General features: G+C 39.7%; 2 protein-coding genes across 4 annotated transcripts in view; both read left to right on the top strand.

The window, feature by feature from the left end:
* The first annotated feature begins 2,810 nt into the window (after nt 1-2,810).
* SMC5 (structural maintenance of chromosomes 5) overlaps nt 2,811-21,882 on the top strand; it is a 95,436-nt gene continuing 76,364 nt past the window's right edge. For all 3 annotated transcript variants that reach the window (XM_032306542.1, XM_032306543.1, XM_032306540.1), the window contains exons 1-3: nt 2,811-3,110; nt 7,357-7,498; nt 15,470-15,522. In XM_032306542.1, the coding sequence (XP_032162433.1) occupies nt 2,923-3,110; nt 7,357-7,498; nt 15,470-15,522 (383 nt within the window). In that variant the 5' untranslated portion in view covers nt 2,811-2,922. The remainder of the gene's footprint in view (nt 3,111-7,356; nt 7,499-15,469; nt 15,523-21,882) is intronic.
* Nucleotides 7,505-11,165, top strand: LOC116570043 (complement component 1 Q subcomponent-binding protein, mitochondrial-like). The gene is given in 2 exon segments (XM_032306544.1): nt 7,505-9,265; nt 9,267-11,165. Coding segments are annotated over 2 exon segments (927 nt in total). The 5' UTR covers nt 7,505-8,699; the 3' UTR covers nt 9,628-11,165.

The raw sequence follows: 21,882 nt of genomic DNA, 5'->3' as shown, positions 1-21,882 counted from the left end.
CATCATTCTGGATTTGGGGGGGTGTGGGGGGCAACAAAAGGAGCATGTCGTATACACAGAAGGAAAAAAGATAAAACATACATCCAAAACCTAACAGTGTTTAGTCTGGGTAGAGGAATTCGGAGTAACTTTTCCCTTTGTGTATGTTTTTCTGAGTGTTCCCCAAGTTTCTATACTTAATATGTGTTGGTTTTGTAATCAGGAGTGAAAGTGATAGTATTTTCCTTTTTAAAAGGTGGTGGCACCAGTTAGAATCACAAAAATTAACAAGACAGGAAGCAACAAATGTCAGTGGGAATGCAAGCTGGTATAGACACTCTGGAAAACAGGATGGAGGTTCCTAAGGATGTTAAAAATAGGGCTACCCTAGGACCCAGCCATTGCACTCCTGGGTATTTACCCCAAAGATACAAACCTAGGGTTTTAAAAGGGCACATGCACCCCAAGGTTCATAGCAGCAATGTCCACAATAGCCAAACTGTGGAAGGAACCCAGATGCTCTTCAACAGAGAAATGGATAAAGAAGATGTGGTCCGTACTTACAAAGGAATGTTACTCAGTCATCAGAAAGGATGAATACCCACCATTTGCCTCAACATGGATGGAACTAGAGGGAATTATGCTGAGTGAAATAAGTCAATCAGAGAAAGACAATTATCATACGGTTTCACTCATATGTGGAACATAAAGAATAGCACAGAGGGCAGTAGGGGAAGTGAGGGGAAACTGAAGGGGAAGAAATCAGTGAGGGAGATAAACCATGGAAAACTCTGGACTCCGGGAGCCAAACCGAGAGAAGAGAGGGGTGCAGGAATAGGGTAAGTGGGTGATAGGTATTAAGGAGGACACGTGTGGCGCTGAGCACTGAGTATTATATACAACTCATAAATCACTGAACACTACATCAAAAACTAATGATGTATTTTTTATGTTGGCTAATTGAACATAATAAAAAAATAAAATAAAAGGTGGTGGCAGAGTATGACTGGCTGGCTATTTAGAAAAGAACTCTTAGCTTGTGCGCATTTGGGTGGTCATAACAAGTTCAGGGACTCATGCTCAACTTTCAGGTTGATAACCACAATTTGATTAATTCACCGAAGAACCAATAATGGTACAAAACGGGTTCCTGCACTCAACTACCATCACTCTGCCTGTGTTATTTTTCCATTAGAATAGATTCCCCCAAATGTTATCATTTTTTCAAAGACTTCGACTCTTCTAAGGTTCTTGAAGTGCAGTAACGAATTACTTTCCAAAAAACTCGTTGCAATCTTGTAAGAATAAGAGCATAGCACCCTCCTGAGCACGATTTGACCAGTTCTAAAATTACTCTTCTGTAATTTGCCCTTTATTATTATTTATTTCTAGTAACCATGGTGCATTCATATGCTTTTTTCTCATTCTATTTTCTTTGCTAATAACCTTTAGAGATTCCACTGGTGTGAGAGGACGTGGAGGGCACCTGGGAAAGGAGCATTAGTCGCAGGTGTCAGGAGTCAGGATTCTACCGCACCCGTTTTCTAAACGGCCTCCCCGCTTCCACGTTGGCCCACTCCAAACAGCAACCAGAGTGATTATTCAAAAACTTTTCATCAGATACGTCTCTGTCCTGCTTAAAACCATCCACTGGCTTCCCAGCGCTTTAAAAATAAACGGCCTTGCCATGATGGGCAAGGCTCTGCTCGGCAACGGTGGCAGCCACACTGGCCTTCCCTTTGTTCCTCAAGCATCCCAGGAGTTCCCACTCCAGGGCTTCCGTCCTTGCCTCGAATGCTCTTTCCTCATTCATGCACTTGCTCCTTTCTCATTTAGGGCTCAGCTCAAACACGACCTCTCCGGACATGCCGTCTGTGCCTCTCCGTACACCTGTTCTGTTTTTTTTTTTTTTTTTTTTTTTTTTTTTCAGATCATCTAGCCCAGCCTGGGATCACCCTGATCTTTGGGGGTTCACGGGTTCTTTGGGCTCCGACGTGCACCCTTGACTGGGGTCCTCTGGGCCGCAGCCGCAGCCTCCTGGAGGGCAGACGTTGATGAGCTGCGTGAACGCGGAGCTGCGAAGCCCCGGAGCCCCTCTTCCTCGTTGCGTGAGGTTAGGCAGCTGCAGGTGGGCAGGTGTCAGTGCAAGCGCGCGCTCGCCGAAGCCCGTGCGTTCCAGCTCGCGGATCTCTAGAAACCTCGGGCCAGGAAGCCTTAAAAGGGAAGGAGGAAGCGAGGGGGTGGAGGGTCCGCCGGCAGGGTTGGCGCGGTGCCGTCGGTTCACAAGTGGAAGCGCGCACGGGGCTCAGCACGACGCTTCTTAAGGGAGGCCCGGGCACGGGGCCAGTGCTGGGGCTTCCCTTTTCGGACCCCGCGCCCTGCCTGAAGGGAAATAGGGAGCCAACTGAGAAGAGGGAAAGCCAACGACAGGCGAGTCCGGGTCCGCTCGATCGGTGCCCGGACAAGGCTGGTCGGTCGTCGCCCGCCTCCCGCCCCGAGTGCCACCGCCTGCCTCCGTCCGTTCTCTCGCGGGTCGGCTTCCCCGGCGCGCTGAAAGGGCTTCCAAGTACTAAATGCAGTTGACGTCTATTTCTGAGTTTAAAACACCCAGCTCTGAAAAATGCACAAACGCTCAGAGAGGAAGGTCGAAGAGCCGCCCACACACGGAGGCCGTCGTCCCCGCCCGCTTGCGCCCGCGCCCGGGCGCCCCCCGCGCCACCCCCACCCCGCGACGGGCTCCCGCGGCCTTCAGCCTCCGAGGCGCGGGGCTGGGGGGCGGGGCCCGGCGGCCGCCTGACGCCGCCGGGCGGAACTGCGCAGGCGCGGGGCGGGCTCGCGGGCGCTGTCGCGCGCCGGGCAGTTCGCGCGGGAGCCGGGCGCAGCGGCGCCGAGGCTGCAGGTCGGTGGGAACGGAAGCGCGTCCGGGACTGAGGGGAAGCCAGGATGGCGACTCCGAGTAGGAAGACGTCGACCCCAAGCACCCTGCCCTCCAAGAGAGCTCTCCCGAGAGATCCCTCGTCGGAGGTCCCGAGCAAGAGGAAGAGCTCGGCCCCGCCGGCGCCTCTGCCGCTGCAATCGTCCAGGCCTTTCGTGGAAGGCTCTATCGTCCGCATCGTGATGGAGAACTTCTTGTGAGTGGCCGGAGGCCGCGCCGCGGCGGGGAGGCGGGCGGGGGGCGCAGGCTGCGCGGCGGGGTGAGGCGGGAGGCGGCTGTGCGCCCGGCTGGGGGTCTGGCGGCGAGTTCAAGCCGGGGTTACCGTGAGGATGGACGTCCGCGTTGGGGTGGTTCGGCGTGCGGCCGCTGTGCTGCGGGCTTCTATTCATTCCGCCGCCGTTCTCGGAGGGCGTCCTGCGGCGGCCGCGGATCGCTGCCGCCTGCGAGTCGCGGCCTACGGAGGGAGGACCCAGTCTCTAATTCACCCAAGTGCGGGCGCCGGGAACTCCGAGGAAGCCACAGTTAAATCAGGGGAGCCGTGATGCTGTGGCGGAGTCCGCGGTTGCTAGGTGGGCCAGGTGGTGAATCAGGCTGTCCCGGATGGAGGTGCAAGTGTACGCGAACAGGAGCCTCCTCTCTGTTGTGGGGCCCCCAGCAGACCCTTGCCCCCTCCCAATCCCAGCTTTCCCCCCCGCCGGCTTCCCCTTCTGTCTTTCCAGACAACTAATCATCGTAGTAATCATTTCAGGATTTAGTAAATACGTCTTAACACAAATGCTGTGTATCTGTCTAGCATCTTACAGTTTTGTTGTTGTTGTTGTTGTTGTTGTTGTTTGGTCACGGTCTTTTTTTTTTTTAAGCTTGCACATGGTGGCTTAGGATAACAGAATTGTAATAATACCATCCCCCCATCTATCATGTGCCAGATGTAGAAGTAGAGGCTTTATTTACACAGTACTCTGATTCTCACCTTATAACAACTCTTAATCTCTTTGACGAGACGAGCTCAGAAAGCTTCATTTATCCATGTTTCTGCTGTAACAAGCAACTGAATTGCTGTTTGAATCCAGATCAGGAAAGATAGAGAAAATCAAATGGGTGACCTACCATAAGAAGATCTGTGTATCTCAGGATGCCTTAGGGGCACAAAGGATGAAGCGGTTCATTTCATCCCTAACTGTGAGAAAGGGCTTTGTAGAGGAGGTTCACCACAGTCTGCCGGGAAGAGCACTGTAGACAGAAGGAACTGCCTGAAACAGTTGGTCATCCTTAGGAAGTGTCTAGTATTTGAGAATGGGTAGAACGTAAGATGTGAGTGACACGGACAGAGATGATACCTAGGAGGTAGGCAGCTGCGGAGGATCCGTGTTTTCTGGGCTGAGGAATTCCAGCTTTATCCTGTCCACAACCAGGATGCATTTCAAGCAGGGCTTGACATGTTATTTCCATCTTACCCCCGCCCCCGCCCCCGCAGCAGTGTGAGCAATGATGTAGAAAGGGTACAAGTTGGGAGGCAAGACGACTTTTACGACAATGAGAGGGCATCAGAGTTTGAACCTAGGAGTGACAGTGGGAAGTAGTGGAAAGAAGATTTGACAGGATCAGGCTACAGTTTAGGAGGCCTGAGGGTAAGAGTTATGCAGTATTTTTCTCAAGTTCTCTCTTGCTCTTGGTCAGATGTGGTCCTTTTGGGGACCGGGAGCAATTTGGGGAGAGTAATAATGAATGCTTTGTGGATCCTGCAACTTGAAGTTTCCTGTGGGGTGTCTACAAAAGATCTTCCATAAGCAGTATTTTTAAGGGTCTGGAAAATGTGAACAGGTGAGAGATTTGGAAGTGATGTGTATAGATGGTTCTTGAAGTTGCAGAAATGGTTGAGCTGGCCCCAAAGGAAATATAAATAGGAATAGAAGGCCAGCTATGGCGTCCTGGAGGAATGCCAACATGTAAGGGTGAGCAGAAGAGGAGCTGGGACAGAGAAGAATCTGTTCAGGGAGGTAAGAGGAGAACCGTGGGAGATTATTCTCTAAGAAGCCTAAGGGGAAAGTGTTTCAAAAATATTATCTGCCGCATTCGAGTGGGGCGACAGGACTGCGAAGAGCCTACTTTATTCTGCATTTGGGAATTCTTCTACCCTTTGAAGCAGGGTACGCACAGCGTTTTGCAAGTCCTAGAAGAAGGAATAACTGTGAGGAAATAGAGCTTGGCTGGCTGTCATGTGCAGAGCTGTCCCCATTTATTTTCATGATCAGAGGGCTCTGAGTTTTAAGAATGAGGGCGGAGGGGTGGGCTTAGAGAACTGAAGTGGTCTGAAAGTCAGTAGTTACCGGAGGAATTCCTAGGAGTGAATAAAGTCCAGTGGGATTGGGAATGGAGGGAGAGGTTTTTAGGCTGACAGAATAGCTTGTGCAAAGGCTTGTAGAATAAATAACATAAAGATAGTCAAGAAACTGAAAGAAGTTCATGATAGGTAGAATTCGGAGGTCTGGTTAGAGAACATGGGAAGGAGGTAGAAAGTAGAAAAAGATGATTCAAGAGCTAAATTCTGAAGAGTCCTGTTGTTTTCTTCTTTTTCTTAATGAGTAATCTCAAAACTGCGTGTCTACTGACAGGACTTGATGACTTGTTGATTGATGGGGGCCGGAGGGGAAGGAGTTGGGAGAATCAAAGATGATGCAAAACTAATGCCTAGGTTTCTGACTTGGTCAATGGGATGAAGATAAGAGACCACAGGAATGGTTTGGGAGTAGAAAGATAGCGGGTTTAGTTTTGAATGTGGAAAGTTTGAAGTGACTGTTCCGCAGCATCCACATAGTGTTTGGGAAGTGGTGATTTCATCTGTAGGTCATGTGGGCTGACTTTGAGCATGTCAGTCCTACCAGAAGTCCTGGAGGATATATGAGATACCAGGCAAAGTACAGAGATGGAGAAGAGGGCAGGCATTTGACAATAGTTCTTTTCAGGAGGTGCTTGGAGAAAAGGAAACTCACAAAAAGGGAATTCCCAATAAAATCAGTCAGACAAACTAATTTTTTTTTTAAATGTGGAGGCTTTGTTTTGTTTTGATGTGTGGGGTGGTTTTTGTTTTTGTTTTTGTTTGGTTGGTTGGTTTCGTTTTCTTGGTTTTTTTTTTTTTTGGCAACTTTCTGTTGATAATATCTATGTGTATGTTATAGGCTAGGAGTTCCTCTCCTTTTTCCTCGCTTTTATTGTTATCTTAAACATCAGTTACATCACTGTTTTTTTTAAAACAGGGGCACAAAGATATTATAGCAGAAAATTAAAAAGTTGAAAGAATCAGGGTTCATGTTTTGGGATTAAGAAGTTCCAAGGCTGTTCATTTTCCAGATGCCTGAAGTTCCCAAACTAGTTTCATTTTAATCATTATATTAAGGGTTTCTTTATGATCCGGCTTCCAACAGAACAAAGCATTTGAAAAGATAAAGTAGGTAGATAGACACTGTTGAGATGTGGGGCTGGAAACCTGTCAGAAAATAACTTGTTGACTCCCTGTACTTACTTTTATTACCACATGGCACTTCACATTATTTTTCTCTGAGCACTGAAGTGGAAGTGTGCTTGACTACATTACTGACATGCCTACCAGATTAGTAGCTGGGTCAGTTTTTATCAGGTTATTATTTATGGGTTCTAATTCAAGGTATTCAGAGACAAAGTAGAAGATTATCTGAGTCTGTTTGACATTTTGCCATAGTTGTCCTTGGTGACTAATAAAGATTAGGTGCTACCTTGCAGGTAGTTAATTAAAACTCTGGACAGCAGACAGCTTTCTGGTTTGAGGGAATGTTACAGAAGTGCTTGGTGATGATGCATTCTTGTTTTTTTCCATAGGAGTAACATTTATTTGAACATGGACTAAACAGTGAATATCTCCGGCAGCATATTGAAAAAAGTGGATTTTTAAAAAATTAACAATAAAATGAAACCATTGAGTTGATAGATGTGTGATTGGAATAGAAATTTGGATTGTTTCACTTAGTAAAATGTGAGGGGTTGCTATTAAGCATTTTAATTCCAGAGAAAGACAAATGTAAAATTCACAGATTTAAGATGAGCCATGGTTTCTCTTACATAAAATTTTTTGAAAAATTATTTTTACAGTGGCTTTGATAAATTTTCTCATGAAAGGGATAAATAATACCAAACTTTGCTTCATTCAACAGCTGTAAATTAAAAGAGCCTATGAAATCTTATTTTCCCACTGATATTCTTATTTCAGATACGCATTATCATTTTCTCAGTTTTTCCACTGATTTTTTTTTCTCTCTAGTTTATTAATAATGTATAAATAACATTAAAATGTAAGGTCAGCTGGCTTTTAAAGCAATTCAAGGAAGCCTGTAGAAAACATCAGCAGAAATAAATGTTTTTGTAAAGAAAATATTTTTATGTCTTAGTAATTTTACCTCTCTATAATTCAGAACGTATGATATCTGTGAAGTCTCTCCTGGACCCCATCTGAATATGATTATTGGAGCTAATGGAACAGGAAAGTCTAGCATCGTATGTGCCATTTGTCTTGGATTAGCAGGCAAACCTGCTTTCATGGGACGGGCAGATAAGGTGAGTGAACTTAAGTACTTTAAAAAAAAAAAATTCAGAGTTGCGACTTGCTTTTAGTAACAGATCACTTTCTCTCTCAGTTCCTTGAGTAAAACACAAATGTAGAGCTTGAAAGTAAAGAATGGAGTTGGTAGGTAGAACTGCTGGCAGGAATTGCCATTTCTAGAAGTATTTTGGACTATATACCTAGAGAATTCTCCAAGTATGTAACACTTAAAATGCTTAGGAATAGTGTCAAATGTCTTCTTAAATGTATTCCTGGGCTTGTGGAAAGATGAAGCAAACTTACCAAGGGCAGAGGCAGAATTGTGCAGATCCAAAGACATCAGAGTTGTTCCCCCAAGGGCATTCGCTGACTTTGCACTGGAAAGGCATTTGGTTGCCCTGAATTTTGGGGGTCCTGGAGGTAGGGGAAGACTGGGAGATAAAACTAGAAGGCAAGCACTGTGTTTAGAAGGAAAAATAACCCCACAGAGTGGGACATACGGTTACTTACTTATCTGATTGTTAGCTCTGAATATAGTGGAATAAAAAAAAAAAATCCTCCTGAGAATTACTACTATTTTCTGTTGAATAATTGACATATAGTATTAGTTTCAGGTGTATAATATAGTCAATATTTTATATACATTATGAAATGGTCACCACAATAAGTCTAGTTACCATCTATCACTATACAAAGTTGTTACTATATTATTGATTGTATTCCTTTTAAGTTGTCTTATTTTTATATAACAAAGATTGTTAATTAATCTCTTCATCTCCTTCATTTGTTTTTTCCATTCCCCCTCTTCCCTCGGCCAAAAATCAGTAATTTCTAGAGAAGGTTATGGGGGGTAGATAAAGTAGAAAAAAGGAATGTAAAAAAAAAAAATAAAGATATGTTACAGGTCGAAAACAACCCTGAAATTCTGGTTTAAAAATACAGATTAGTTCTTCTTGCTACTTACCCAGTCTAGGCTGTGATCCTTGGGTACCTAGGCTGCTGGAGTCTTCACTTGAGTACATTGTCCTGTGATTGCCACCTAGGTAAAGGGAACTGGCTGTTAAAAGTTCTTCCAAAAAGCCACAGATATTTGTTCGGCTCACATTTTCATTGGACAAAGGCCATTAAGAGGCCACACCTTCCATCAGAGGGAAGGAGCAAATGCAGTTATGCCGCGGGCTTGCAGGAGAACTGTAGTGTTCATGAACTGCCAGGATGCCTACCGCCAGGCCATTACCAGAATGGGGCAAAGATTTAAATGATGATGAGAGTATTATAGGGCCCTCTGTGTCAGCTGCTGCACTACTGCTGCTGTCATGCCCAGTGCCTTGCTCGCTGGGCTCTGCGGCCACTGAGCCACCACACGCCATGCCTGCCCTCTTGTCTCAGCCCACGCGGCTGCCTTCGCCGCTGCAGCCCATGCACCCCAGGCCATACATGCGGCCCTTTGTGCGGCTCCGGGTGGCAAGGGCCCATGCTGCCTACGGTCTCCTGCGCTCTCCTGGGCCCTGCGGCTGCAGCACACTGCACACCCAGGGGCACAGAGCTTTTGTTGAATTGCTGAATGATGACATTGAGGAGGAAATGGAGATACCAAAGCGTAATTACCTCCCCAAGAGTTCTGGAAGTTGGGAGCTGGAAGTAGATGGGTCAGAAGCCAAGTTAGTGCAGAAAGTTGCCGGAGAGAAGATCACTGTGGCTTTCAACATTGACAATAGTATCCTGCCAACATTGGATGGGGAGGAGGAGCTCTCCAAGGGCAGAAGGTTGAAGAACAGCCTGATTGACATCCATTCCCGGTTTTGTGGTTGAAGTTTTGAGGACTTGTAGCAAGAAGCCCCCGGTGCTGGACTGTCCCTGTCCAGAAGATGAGACTAGGCAAGAAGAGGAGGTCCCGAGTGACACTGTCTCCATCAGGGAAGTGAGCTTTCAGTCTGTTGAGTCTGAGTGGAAGGATCTGAATTACACAGTCAACACTGATCCCCTGGACTGGGCCTTATATGACTACCTGATGGATTTCCCGGCAGATGGATGGGGGGGTAACACTTCTGCAGATGAGTTGGTAGAGCTCCGCACAGACCTGGAGCACTGGGAATACATTCCTTTAATCTTCGATCACAAACATTTTGTCAGAAGCCAGTAGAGCAGCAAGACCTCGAACACCTTAATTCTATGGCAAGCTTTGGCCAGGGAACAGCCTACTCTGAGCCAGGCATACACATATGTTGAAATGGTTTTCATCCTAATATCATGGAAAATTTTCAAACTTAAATTATTTCCATTGCCCTCTAATTTACTATTCATTTATTTCTTTTCTACAACTCAAATATTTTGTTCCTAGATTTTTGTGTGACATAGGGACAATAAAATTGGCTTATCTCCTCCCTAAACAAAAAAAATTTATGAACAACTTTATGGTAGTAAAGCTTAAATTCTTAAAAGTTGTGAATGTGTAGGTTTCTACAACTACATAAATGATCAAAATGGACTCTTAGGAGAAAAAAAAGAGCTGTTAATTTTCTTAGAACACCGAAGACAATTATTCATTAGTTCTTAAAGGAGTCATTTCCCATTTTACACAAAGAATATGACTGTACCAGAATGTGATGGTACCAGAATCCATCAAGGATAGAATAAGAAAAAATAGTTTAACTTACAAATAGAGAAGCAAAAATCTCAAGAAAAAGAAACAGTAGTCTGTTGAATCTAATACATAAAATACGTAATACACCATGACCAAATAGAATTTATTCAAGGAATGAGAGATTGAACATTAGAAAAAAGTTAACATCTCCTGTTTTATTTATTTTTTTACATAGCCCATTTTAAAGGAGAACTGGATGATCCTCTCAGTAGAGGAAAAAGCATTAAATTCCACAGTAATCTGATTAAAAAAAAAAAAAACTCTTAGCAAATTAGGAGTAGAAAATACCTACCTTTTAAAATTACATGAAAGACAAGTGAAAATGTGCAGCAAGTTCAGAACCAAGTCAAGGGTACCTACTCACACTGCTACTCAACATTGTTCTGCAAGTTCTAGGTGGAGCAGTAAGGTAAAACAAAAGAAAGAAGGAAAACTATCATATATAGGTTTTATGCAAGTATGCAGTGAAAACCACAAAATACTCCACATAAGCTTTCTGATGAATTAATCTGGAAATTTGTTAGGCTTGCTAGTTACAAGATTCTGTAACAAAAATCTGTTGCATTTCCATACACTAACAATGAACAGAAAAATGCAATTAAAAATCGATATTTATAGTAGCATCAAAAAAGCAAGTAACATAGCAATAAATTAACAAGACATGTAAGGCCTATTTTTAGAAAGTTTAAAATTTTATTTGAAAATATTGGAGTTGGATTAGATGGACAGATACACTGTATATATATTAATGAGCATGAAGACCTACTATAAAAATGTCATTCTTCACATTGATAAACATATTGAGCATCATTCCATTCAAAATCCCAGTACTGTCTATAGCAAATTCCAAGTTGCCTTTAAAATTTAGGTGAAAAAAGAAATGGCCAAGAATAGCTAAGAAACTCCTAAAGAAATTCAACAAAATGGAAAAAACTTGCCCTATCAGATACCAAGACTTAACACAAAGTTATAATAGTTCATGAAAACATTGTATAGAATATTATTTAGAGGGGCACCTCGGTGGCTCAGTGGGTTAGGCCTCTGTGTTTGGCTTAGGTCATGATCTCAGGGTCCTGGGATCAAGCCCCACCTTGGGCACTCTGCTCAGCAGGGAGCCTGCTTCCCCGGCCTCCTGTGCCTGCCTGTCTGCCTACTTGTGATCTCTCTCTGTCAAATAAATAAAATAATAAAATCTTCAAAAAATATATTTTTAAAAAGAATATTATTTAGCCATAAAAAAGAATGAAATCCTCACATTTGCAACAACATGAATGGACCTAGAGCATGTTAGACTAAGTGAAATAAGTCTGAGTAAGACAAATACCATATTTCACTAATATGTGGAATCTCGAATACAGACTCAATGCAGAACAACAAATACAGAACAAACTGGTGGTTGCTAGAGGGGAAGATGAGGTGGGTTGGGTAAGATAGGTGAAGGGGATTAAGAGGCATAGACTTCAGTTTACAACAAGTCATGGAGATGAAAAGCACAGCATAGGGAATACAGTGGCTAGTATTGTAATAACTTTGCATGGTTACAGGTGACAACTACACTTACTGTGCTGAGCGTTATGTAGTGTACAGAGTTATCATTGTTGTACCTGAAACTAATCACATTGTTTGTCAACTGTATTAAGAAAACAAAACAAAACAAACCTGTGGTATTGGTGGGAAATACATCAGACCAGTGTGCTATGACAGAATAGAAAGCGCAGATCCAAAGCTGTGATGAGTAGACTCTTGATTTATGAAGACTGACATTGGAAACGAATGGGGAAAAGATGGATAAATTGCACTGAGGCAGTTGGTTGTGTACGAAAAAAAGAAATTAAGTTCTATCTTCACACATGAGCACACATCAGTTCCAATTGGATTGAAGATCTAATTGTGATTGACCAGAAAGGTTTTAGGACATACTGGTGTAGAGGAGAATATCTTTGTTAACTTTGTTAACTTTGGGTTAAATAAAAGTTCTTAAGTGAAAGTATAGGTTGAAAAGGAAAATACTGATAAAAATAAGAAACTTCTATCAAAAGACACCATGAAGAAAAAGACAAGCCTCAAATTGGGAGTGGGTATATATAGCCCATATAACAAAAGATAGGTATTTAAACTTTTTAATAAGTAAAACAGTAACAATTAAGAAAGGATAAAATATGTGCTCAGACACTTCACAGAAGAGGCAGCTCAGACAGCCAAGAAGTACAGTGGATCTTTGAACAACTTTGGTTTGAACTGTGCGAATCCACCTATATGTGGATTTTTTTTTAGTAAATACAGTATGATACTGTAAATGTGTTTTCCATATGATTTTCTCAGGAACTTGTTTTTGTACTTGTAGGAATACAGTATATAGTACATGTAACATACAAAATATTTATTAACTGCTTATGTTACTGCTAAGGATTCTGGTCAACACTAGGCTATTAGTAATTAAGTTTTGGGGAAGTCCAAAGTTGTATGCAAATTTTTGTGCAGGGTGTTGGCAGTCCTAACCCTAGTGTTATTCAAGGACCAACTGTATTTTTAAAGATACGCAACTTCACTCTCAGAAAAATGCACACTAATGCTGGCAAAGTGTATTCCTCAAAAATTCTGGTGATCAATGTGCTTATAAGGAAATGGAGCAATGGGAACTCTGATGCACTCTTGGTGGGAATAGAAATTTTATAGTCTTGGAAAATGGCATTACCTAGTGAATCTGCAGATGCATATACCCAATCACTCAAAAATTCTACTCCTAGACAGCCCTTGTACATTAATACTAGGTAAAAGTATTAAACTATTTATAGCATTATTATTTTTAAATAAATCCTATTATAGTCAAAATTGAATATTACATACCAGTGAAAATAATCCTTAGCTCATTGGTTAAATCTCAAAACATAATTTTAAGGAAAAATGCTATTTTGGAAGAATACTTGTAATACGAATTTATATAAGGGTCAAAACACAAAGTATTTAATATTTTAATATTTAAAGAGCTATATGGCTATATGTATATAACAAAACTAGAGAGAAGCAAAAGGATGATCAAGTCAGGATTACATTTGTTGAAATAGGATACAATAGTATTGAGTTCTACAGGGAATGTCAGATATACTGTTAATTTTCAGTTCCTTAAATTTGTGGTAGATGCTTGGTGGTTTTACTGTTGCTTCAAGCAGTGTATGAAGTTTATATGTCATATTTGGTGTATATTTCACATAAAATTCTGTTTTAAAAAGGAAGTTTGAGGGATACCTGGGTGGCTCAGTGGTTTAAAGCCTCTGCCTTGGGCTCAGGTCATGATCTCGGGGTCCTGGGATCAAGTTCCGCATCAGGCGCTCTGCTCGGCAGGGAGCCTGCTTCCTCCTCTCTCTCTGCCTGCCTCTCTGCCTACTTGTGATCTCTTCAAATAAATAAATAAAATCTTAAAAAAAAAAAAAAAATATATATATATATATAAAAGGAAGTTTGAGAGTTGAGTTATCCCACTGCAAAATAGTTGTAAAAGTTAAAATGATTCTTTATATTTTTCTAAAACTGCTGGGAATATTGCAATATTATTAAAATGGTATTATAGGTTTCTTAGCCAGGCTTACAGTTTAATGTAGGATTACAAGATTGACGCATATACCCTTAAGGTTATAAATAAATCTATTCAAAATACGTGTGTATGTGTGTGTTTTTCTTTAAATACTCTTTGGGAGGCATTTATGAGTTAAGAGTACTCATAGGTACTACTCTATTAATAATTAACTTTTGACCTTAGCCATTTGTCTAGACTTCAGTTTTTCTTTATTTTAAAGTTGGGGGTTGGAGTAGATAACTTCCAGAGACCAGATTTTTATAAATACGGATGTGTAGTTTTTTAATTATTAAAAATCATTTCTTAAATCCTTATCTCTGTGTAATGGTCTGCTGGACTCCAAACTTTGTATGATTGAATGGATTGGTTTGTAACAGTTTCCACCAATCTTCCCATTTATTTTTGGCTTGAAGAAGACAGACCTTATCCTTGAGTGGTATGCTTTTTAAAGAAGGCTGTGGAGCGCAGGGTTTCTTAGGTGACAGATTACAGACTTTTGGGTTTCACTACATGCATTTAGGGGCTGTACAAGTTCTCAGCGAAAATACTTTTAATGTTGTATTTATAGTTAAATCTTAATAGGGAAATTTAATACTAGCATGTTCTGTACTATCCATATATACATTTTATAATAAGAACTGCTTTGTAATTTTTTTTTCTTACTGGTGCCAAATATTTTAATTGATGCAAACTAATGAGCAGATAGCACTCCTACAAAAATGCTGTTGTTTTTCCTGTTTATGAAGAAACTAAAACAGAGAGGTTTAGTAACTTGGTCAGAGTCCAACAACTTACACGCTTATGGCATGAGATAGGAACCTGGATGCTGTGTTAAAGTGTGTCTGTCCTCTTAATCATTAAGCTGGACTTTCTAGTTACAAGGACAGACCTCCTTTGTCACCTTTCTGGGCCTCCGTTTCATCGTTTGTAAAATGGATATAATACATATCTCCTACAGTTGCTCCTGAGTATTAAGAAAAAATTATAAATTGCTTAGCACAGTAGCATATGGTAATGCTTAATAAATGTTCACTGTTGTGATTCTAATTGCTTTCCTAACTGCTGTTAGCACTATCAAAAGGATAATTCTTTGCAAGGTGTGTTTCCACTTTTTTTTTAGAATTACTTACTTAGAGCCTGATTGAAGATCCAGTCTGGTATTTTTTAGGCCCAAGGTCTCTCTTCAGATTTGTGCCTGTACATGTATTCAAACTAGACTAAATAGGTCTATTTTACCATGTAAATTGTATTTACTATGTGTATTCTTCTTTTTAAGAAAATGATAATTACATCCTCATTAATAACAAGATGGGTAATATTAGAATAGTTGTTAATATTTAATCTGCAACTCCAGAGGAGTCTCCAGGGGTAATAAGGAGATTTGGTCAATCCTGTGATTAAACTGTAGAACCTGTTTTCCCGTTGGCTTTTTTGCCTCTACCAAGATGTTTAGGATAGAGGCTAAGTACACAGACTCTGGGGCCATATTATGTGGGTTTAGTTCCTTGCTCTGTATCACCTTTTGGCTTTGTCATAACCTCTGTAAGAGGCTGTCTGGCACCTGGAATGCTCGTAAATGGTAACTAATAGTATTTTTACTTGTGGGAGGAAACAATGGAAACAATTTCCCAAATCCGGGAAAATGAAGAGAGTGGACAGAGAAAATAGTTACTGAAAGGATTTGAATGTGACAGTAATGACTTTGCTGAATCTGTGGTATAACATGGAACTGTCATCACTGAGTGCACTTTGTCTTTTTTGCTCTAGGTTGGTTTTTTTGTGAAGAGAGGATGTTCCAAAGGAATGGTTGAAATTGAATTGTAAGTGTCAAAACTGCTGAAACCCCTTTTTCCTGTACAGTTGCTTTATGTTCATGCTTTTGTGATGACTTTAGAAAATATAGCATTATGGTATAACTATTAGACATAATATTTAAAGGATGTTTTATCCAGATAAGTTTTTTTTTATGCATCTTTTAAAATCCAAATGGTAAGATTTTTCTTTCAGTAGATTTCCTAAAGAAATTACCTCTCTTGGCAGCCATTTCTGATGTGTCAGAGTTAGTATTCAAGTTAAAACCAGTTACCCATCCTTAGTGTATGTACTCTCAGTCTTTTAAACACAGATAAGCTCATTGTTTAGTTGATTTAGTGAGTGTTGTTTTTTGGAGTGTTTATAGAAAGTCCTGAACTTTTTGAGCTTAAGTAGCTTTTAAAGATCATCTGATAGCTTCATCATTTTTATAGCATGTGGGGAAATGATCTTTTTACTCAAAAAGTGGGAGAATGCTTTATTTATGTAAAGAGAAATAGGCACACATAGAAATAAGAGAAAACAAGATTATACTCAATTTATTAAAATGTAACAATAGTGTTTTACTGAAAGATACAAAACTAAGACATGAATAAATGGAGGAGCATACTGTGTTCCTAGAAACATAAATATTCACTTTCAACATTTTCAATCCTTTCAAATTAATATATAAATTTGATACAGTTCCAACCAGAGTATCAACAGGTAAGTGAACAAGTTGATTCTAAAGTACTTTTGGGAGAATAAATGTTCTGGAAAACCCAAGAAGATTTTGAAAAAGCAGAATAATGAATAAGATGTCTGTGTACCAGATGTTAAAGGGTATTATAAAGCTGTTAATAATAAGGTCTTAGTACAGAAAATTAGAGAAGCAGATTGAAAAAAGCAGGGAGATCTAAATGTATATGAGAATTTATTATAAAGATGGCAGCTTAAGTGTAGGCTATAAATTACTGGAATTGAGGTGAACTAATTGGCTATTAATTTTTATAAACATAAATTTAGAGCTTTATCAAACATCTGACTCAGATCTAGAGGTGCTAAAGGCTGAGTGAAAAACTATGTAACTTCGAAAAAAATAGAAAAAATGTATATTATTTTTTAAATCTTAGGATTTAAAGCAGAATAGGATACCCAAAACCATAAAAAGGAAGATTGGAAATTAAGATTCTATACAAATCCAATTGAAAATAATGGTACCGCAGTTAAAAATGAATGATGGGAGAAAACATTTTCAGCACAAATAACATGTACATGTCTTAAAATTACCAAAATACCAGTATCTCATGCAAGTCAGTAAAAATTACAAGCAACTTACAGAATCTAAGCAAAGAAATTTAACACTAAGTAAAATAAATGGCCAATAAGTATAAAAAGGATACAACTCATTAGTTAAAACTCATGAGTTTTGAAGGAAATCAAAATGAGAATTTTTTCCTTTGAGTTTAGAAAAATTTTTAAGTAAAATTTAGTAATATGAAGGTGTAGAGAAGTGAATCCTGCCATGCACATGGGAACATAAGCAGTACATCATATTCGGCAGTAATAATAGATTTTAAATAATCTTCGGTCCAGTTACTATTCTAGAGAATGTTTTACTCATTTGGACAAAATTAGATTTTTCCCAATTTTAATAGTGAAAACTTACAAACCCTCCAAAAGTGTACCATCTGATAAATGGCTGAACAAAATGTGATGTACTCATTAAAGAACATCATACTCAGCTGTAGAAAGGAACAAAACGCTGATAGATCCGACAACGTGGGGGAACCCGGAGAGCGTGCTTCGTGCAAGAAGCCAGACGCCAGTACTGCCCGCTGTGTGATTCCACGTCTTCGGGAGGTCCAGAATAGGCAGATCCACAGAGATGAAATAGATTGCTTGGGAATGAGGGGAAGAGAGAGTGGGGGGAGTGGCCGCTTAACAGGTTTGGGCTCCTTTTTGGGTTGGTGATGACATTTCGGAATTAGGTGATGGTGGTGGTGGTGGCAGAACCGTGTACATATGTTAAAAACTGTTGTTGATACACATACTCCTTCAGCTGTACACCTGAAATGGTTAAAATGGTAAATTTTATGTTAGGTACATTTTACCACAATAAAAAAGCATGGATTTATATATATAAAATGGATTATATGATAGGAGTTATATGTCATTTTTATAAAATTGCCAAAAGTATTCCTGTGTTAGCCTTGGTGCTGTCCATAGCTCACAGTGGTTTCTTAGATACTACAACTGAAACAAACTGTGCGGGGTATATTTATAAAATACAGAGGGAATATTAATATATATAAAATACAGAGGGAGTATTAATACGTACGTTTCAAAGTCCTTTATGGGTGGCTGCAGGTGTTAAGCACTTCCGATTTTTTGCTCTGAATCAGCCTGGTTGTTTTCTTGGTTATCTAAAGAGGTAGACTTTTTGGTACGTAATAACAAATAGCTGTAATAATCTAACTGGTGAGCAAAACCAGAGTTCTGTTGCCAGAACTACAGGGGAGGTCTCCCTTTCCCCAAACTCTTTTAGCTACATTGTGGTCACTTGTTGGGAATACAAACAATAAATGGCTTCTCCTTAGTTGAAATTGTTACTGCTATTGAACAATGTGTTAACTGGTCATACACTCTTTGGAACAGTGGATGGAATAATGTCTAGTATACATATATGCGGTCATTTTCAAGTATTTGAAAATGAGGGAAGGGCAGATAAATACATAGGTAAAATACATATGACATTGGATGGTCATTAGTGTTAGGTAGAAGACTGAGCAGAAAAGGAGTTTAGGGAGGGAGTGCCAGAGTGAAGTTTACAGCATTAAATAGGGTGATCAAGAAAGTTCCCACACAGAAGAAAGTACCTGAGCAAAGACTTGAAGGAGATAAGGTGTTGAGTATGGAGATACTTGGGGAACCGGCATGTCAGCATCTGCAGATACTAAGAAAGACTGACGTGGTACCCAGTGTGTTTGCCTTGAACTGAACAAGAGGATAGTGAGAGATAAGGTATGAGACTATCAAGGAGCCAGCTCATAGGGTCTTGTAGGCCAGTGTAAGGACTTTGCATTTATTTTGAGTAATCTGTGAACCCACCAGGATTTGAGCAGAGAAGTGGCATGATGTAGGTGTCCTCTGTAGTATCTTAGCCTCCTTGGTTTTTTTTTTTCCCCCTTGATTTGAAAAAATTGATTTGTCTGTTTCCTCAGTCTTTGTCAGTGAATTGATTTCTGCCTTATGGTTTTCGTCTTACATCATGGTTTTCTGTTTCATTATTTTCTATATTAATTCTTGAAACTTTTGTTTTTTGATTTTTTTCTTAATTTCTTGATATGGATATTTTTTACACAAATTTTTCGTCTTGTTTTCCTTCGTATAATCATCTAAGGCAAAAAAATTTCCCTCTCAATATTGCTTGAGCTCTTTCTCCCAAATTTTGGTATGTAACATTTTCCTATTTTTCAGTTCTGTTCATTTTCTTTGAGTTCATAATTAGAAGTTGTTTCAAATTCTAGTAATTTAGAATGTAGTCAAAATGTAGTAATTTTCTTGTTATTTTAGTGTTGATTTCCACTTTGATAGTAGTTCTGTGGTAAAAAAAAAATACATCTGTTATAAAAATATAAAATTACACGTTATATTTGTTACTGTATATATTCTATATTACATGTTACTATATGGTCCGATTTATAGTAATATAGTATATGGTCCAATATATAGTAATATATATAATATATAGTAATACTATATATAGCATATATAATGAATAATAATACATAGTAAAATTATATATTGCTGTATTATATGTGTAGTGTATATTGCATGTTTTATTATATATACATATATATAACCTTAGAGTAATACATAGTGTAATATATAGTAATATATGTAAATATATGGTCATATACCAACCCTTGGAAATTTGTTAAGGCATCCTTTCTGTAGTGAGCTTACATAATTGTTACCCACTGGGTTGAAAGAATGAGTGGAGTATTCTGCTCTTGTTATGTGCAGTGTTCTGTGTCCATTAGTGCAAGCTGATTAATTATATTGTTAAAGCTTGTATATTTTTGCTGATTTCAGTCATCAGATCGATTCTTTAATTACTGAGAAAGGTGTATTACATTTTCCTTCTATATAGATGTAGCTTCAGGATACAGCTAAGATTCAGATTGTTCTATCTTCCTAGTAGAGTTGAACTTTCTGTTGTGTACTGACTTTATCTTTTGATGCATTTCCCTTAGAATATGTTTTAATTTGCCACTAGTGTAGTTGGCGGCTTTCTTTTTTTTTTTTTTTTTTTTGTAAAGATTTTATTTATTTGATAGAGATCACAAGTAGAGAGAGGCAGGCAGAGAGAGAGGAGGAAGCAGGCTTCCCCGCCAAGCAGAAAGCCTGATGCGGGGCTCGATCCCAGGACCCTGAGATCATGACCAGAGCTGAAGGCAGAGGCTTATCCCACTGAGCCACGCAGGTGCCCTAGCAGCTTTCTTTTTTAAGTGGTTTCCAAATTACCTTTTTTTATTCATTAATTTCAAATTTTTAATACCTTTTGTATCTCATTTCAACATGATAGTTGGGTGGTGTTTACATAGTCCCCCCCCCCTTTTTTTTTAAAGATTTTATTAATTTATTTGACAGAGAGAGACACTGTGAGAGAGGGAATACAAGCAGAGGGAGTGCGAGAGGGAGAAGCAGGCTTCCCGCAGAGCAGGGAGCCTGATACGGGGTTCGATCCCAGGGTGCTGGGATCACGACCTGAGTTGAAGGCAGAGGCTTAACCCACTGAGCCACCCAGGCACCCCTACATAGCCTTTTAAATAGTGCATATCCATTACATTTATTGGTTTATATGTTGGGACTTATTTTTACTGCCTTATTCTGTGCTTTTTATTTGTTAATATTTTTCAGTATTTCTTTTCTCTCTTGACTTTGTTTGGATTTTTGTGTAATTTTTCTTTACTGTTTTGGAAATTATTCATTCTTGTATTAGCCGTTGTTAGAATTTTTAACACATATATTTGAATTTGAGTCTAGACCAAAATGTCTGTATCTTCCTATTGAATAAAGACCTTAGAGTTTTTAATTTGAATACCTTGTCTGAACTATTTTAGTTTTGTCTTGTCTTTTAAACTCTTTTAGACATAATAACTATTATCAATTTCTATTGTCAATGTTTGTTTAGAATTATCTCATGTGTCTTTGGTTTGTCTTGCTTTTATTTTTTCTTGCATTTTTGTTATTTCCTTTGAGATCACTTTCTTTCCGCCAGAGGGTATTTTTAAGAGTTTTCTTTAATGAAGATCTAGTGGAATGTTCAGTTTTTGTCTGAAAATGATGTTCTTTTGCTCTAAGTCTTTTTTTTTTAAATTTTTAATTTTTTTTATTAACATATAATGTATTATTAGTCCCAGGGCTACAGGTCTGTGAATTGCCAGGTTTACACACTTCACAGCACTCACCAAGCACATACCTTCCCCATTGTCCATAACCCAACCACCCTTTGCCCCGGCAACCCTCAGTTTGTTTTGTGAGATTAAGAGTCTCATGGTTTGTCTGCTGCCCGATCCCATCTTGTTTCATTTTTTCCTTCCCTACCCCCCAAATCCTCCACTTGCCTCTCAACTTCCTCATATCAAGGAGATCATATGATAGTTGTCTTTCTCTGATTGACTTATTTTGCTCAGCTCTAGTTCCATCCATGTCGTTGCAAATGGCAAGATTTCATTTCTTTTGATGGCTGCATAGTATTCCATTGTGTACACACACACACACACACACACACACCACATCTTCTTAATCCATTCATCTGTTGATGGACATCTAGGTTCTTTTCATAGTTTGGCTATTGTGGACATGGCTGCTGTGAACATTTGGGTGCACGTACCCCTTCAGATCCCTACATTTGTATCTTTAGGGTAAATACCCATTATTGCGATTGCTGGGCCATAAGGTAGCTCTATTTTCAACTTTTTGAGGAACCTCCATGCTGTTTTCCATAGTGGCTGTACCAGCTTGTGTTCCCACCAGCAGTGTAGGAAGATTCCCCTTTCTCCACATCCTTGCCAGCATCTGTTGTTTCCTGACTTGCTAATTTTAGCCATTCTGACTGGCGTGAGGTGGTATCTCATTGTGGTTTTGATTTGTATTTCCCTGATGCTGAGTGATGTGGAGGACTTTTTCATGTGTCTATTGGCCATCTGGATGTCTTCTTTGCAGAAATGTCTGTTCATGTCCTCTGCCCATTTCTTCATTGGATTATTTGTTCTTTGGGTGTTGAGTTTGATTAGTTGTTACAGATTTTGGATACTAGCCCTTTATCTGGTATTTTGTTTGCATATATCTTCTCCCATTCTGTCAGTTGTCTTTTGGTT

The sequence above is a fragment of the Mustela erminea genome, chromosome 12 (genome assembly GCF_009829155.1).
Source record: "Mustela erminea isolate mMusErm1 chromosome 12, mMusErm1.Pri, whole genome shotgun sequence".
Classification (NCBI taxonomy): Eukaryota; Metazoa; Chordata; class Mammalia; order Carnivora; family Mustelidae; genus Mustela; species Mustela erminea.
This window is presented reverse-complemented; position numbering and strand designations above follow the sequence as displayed.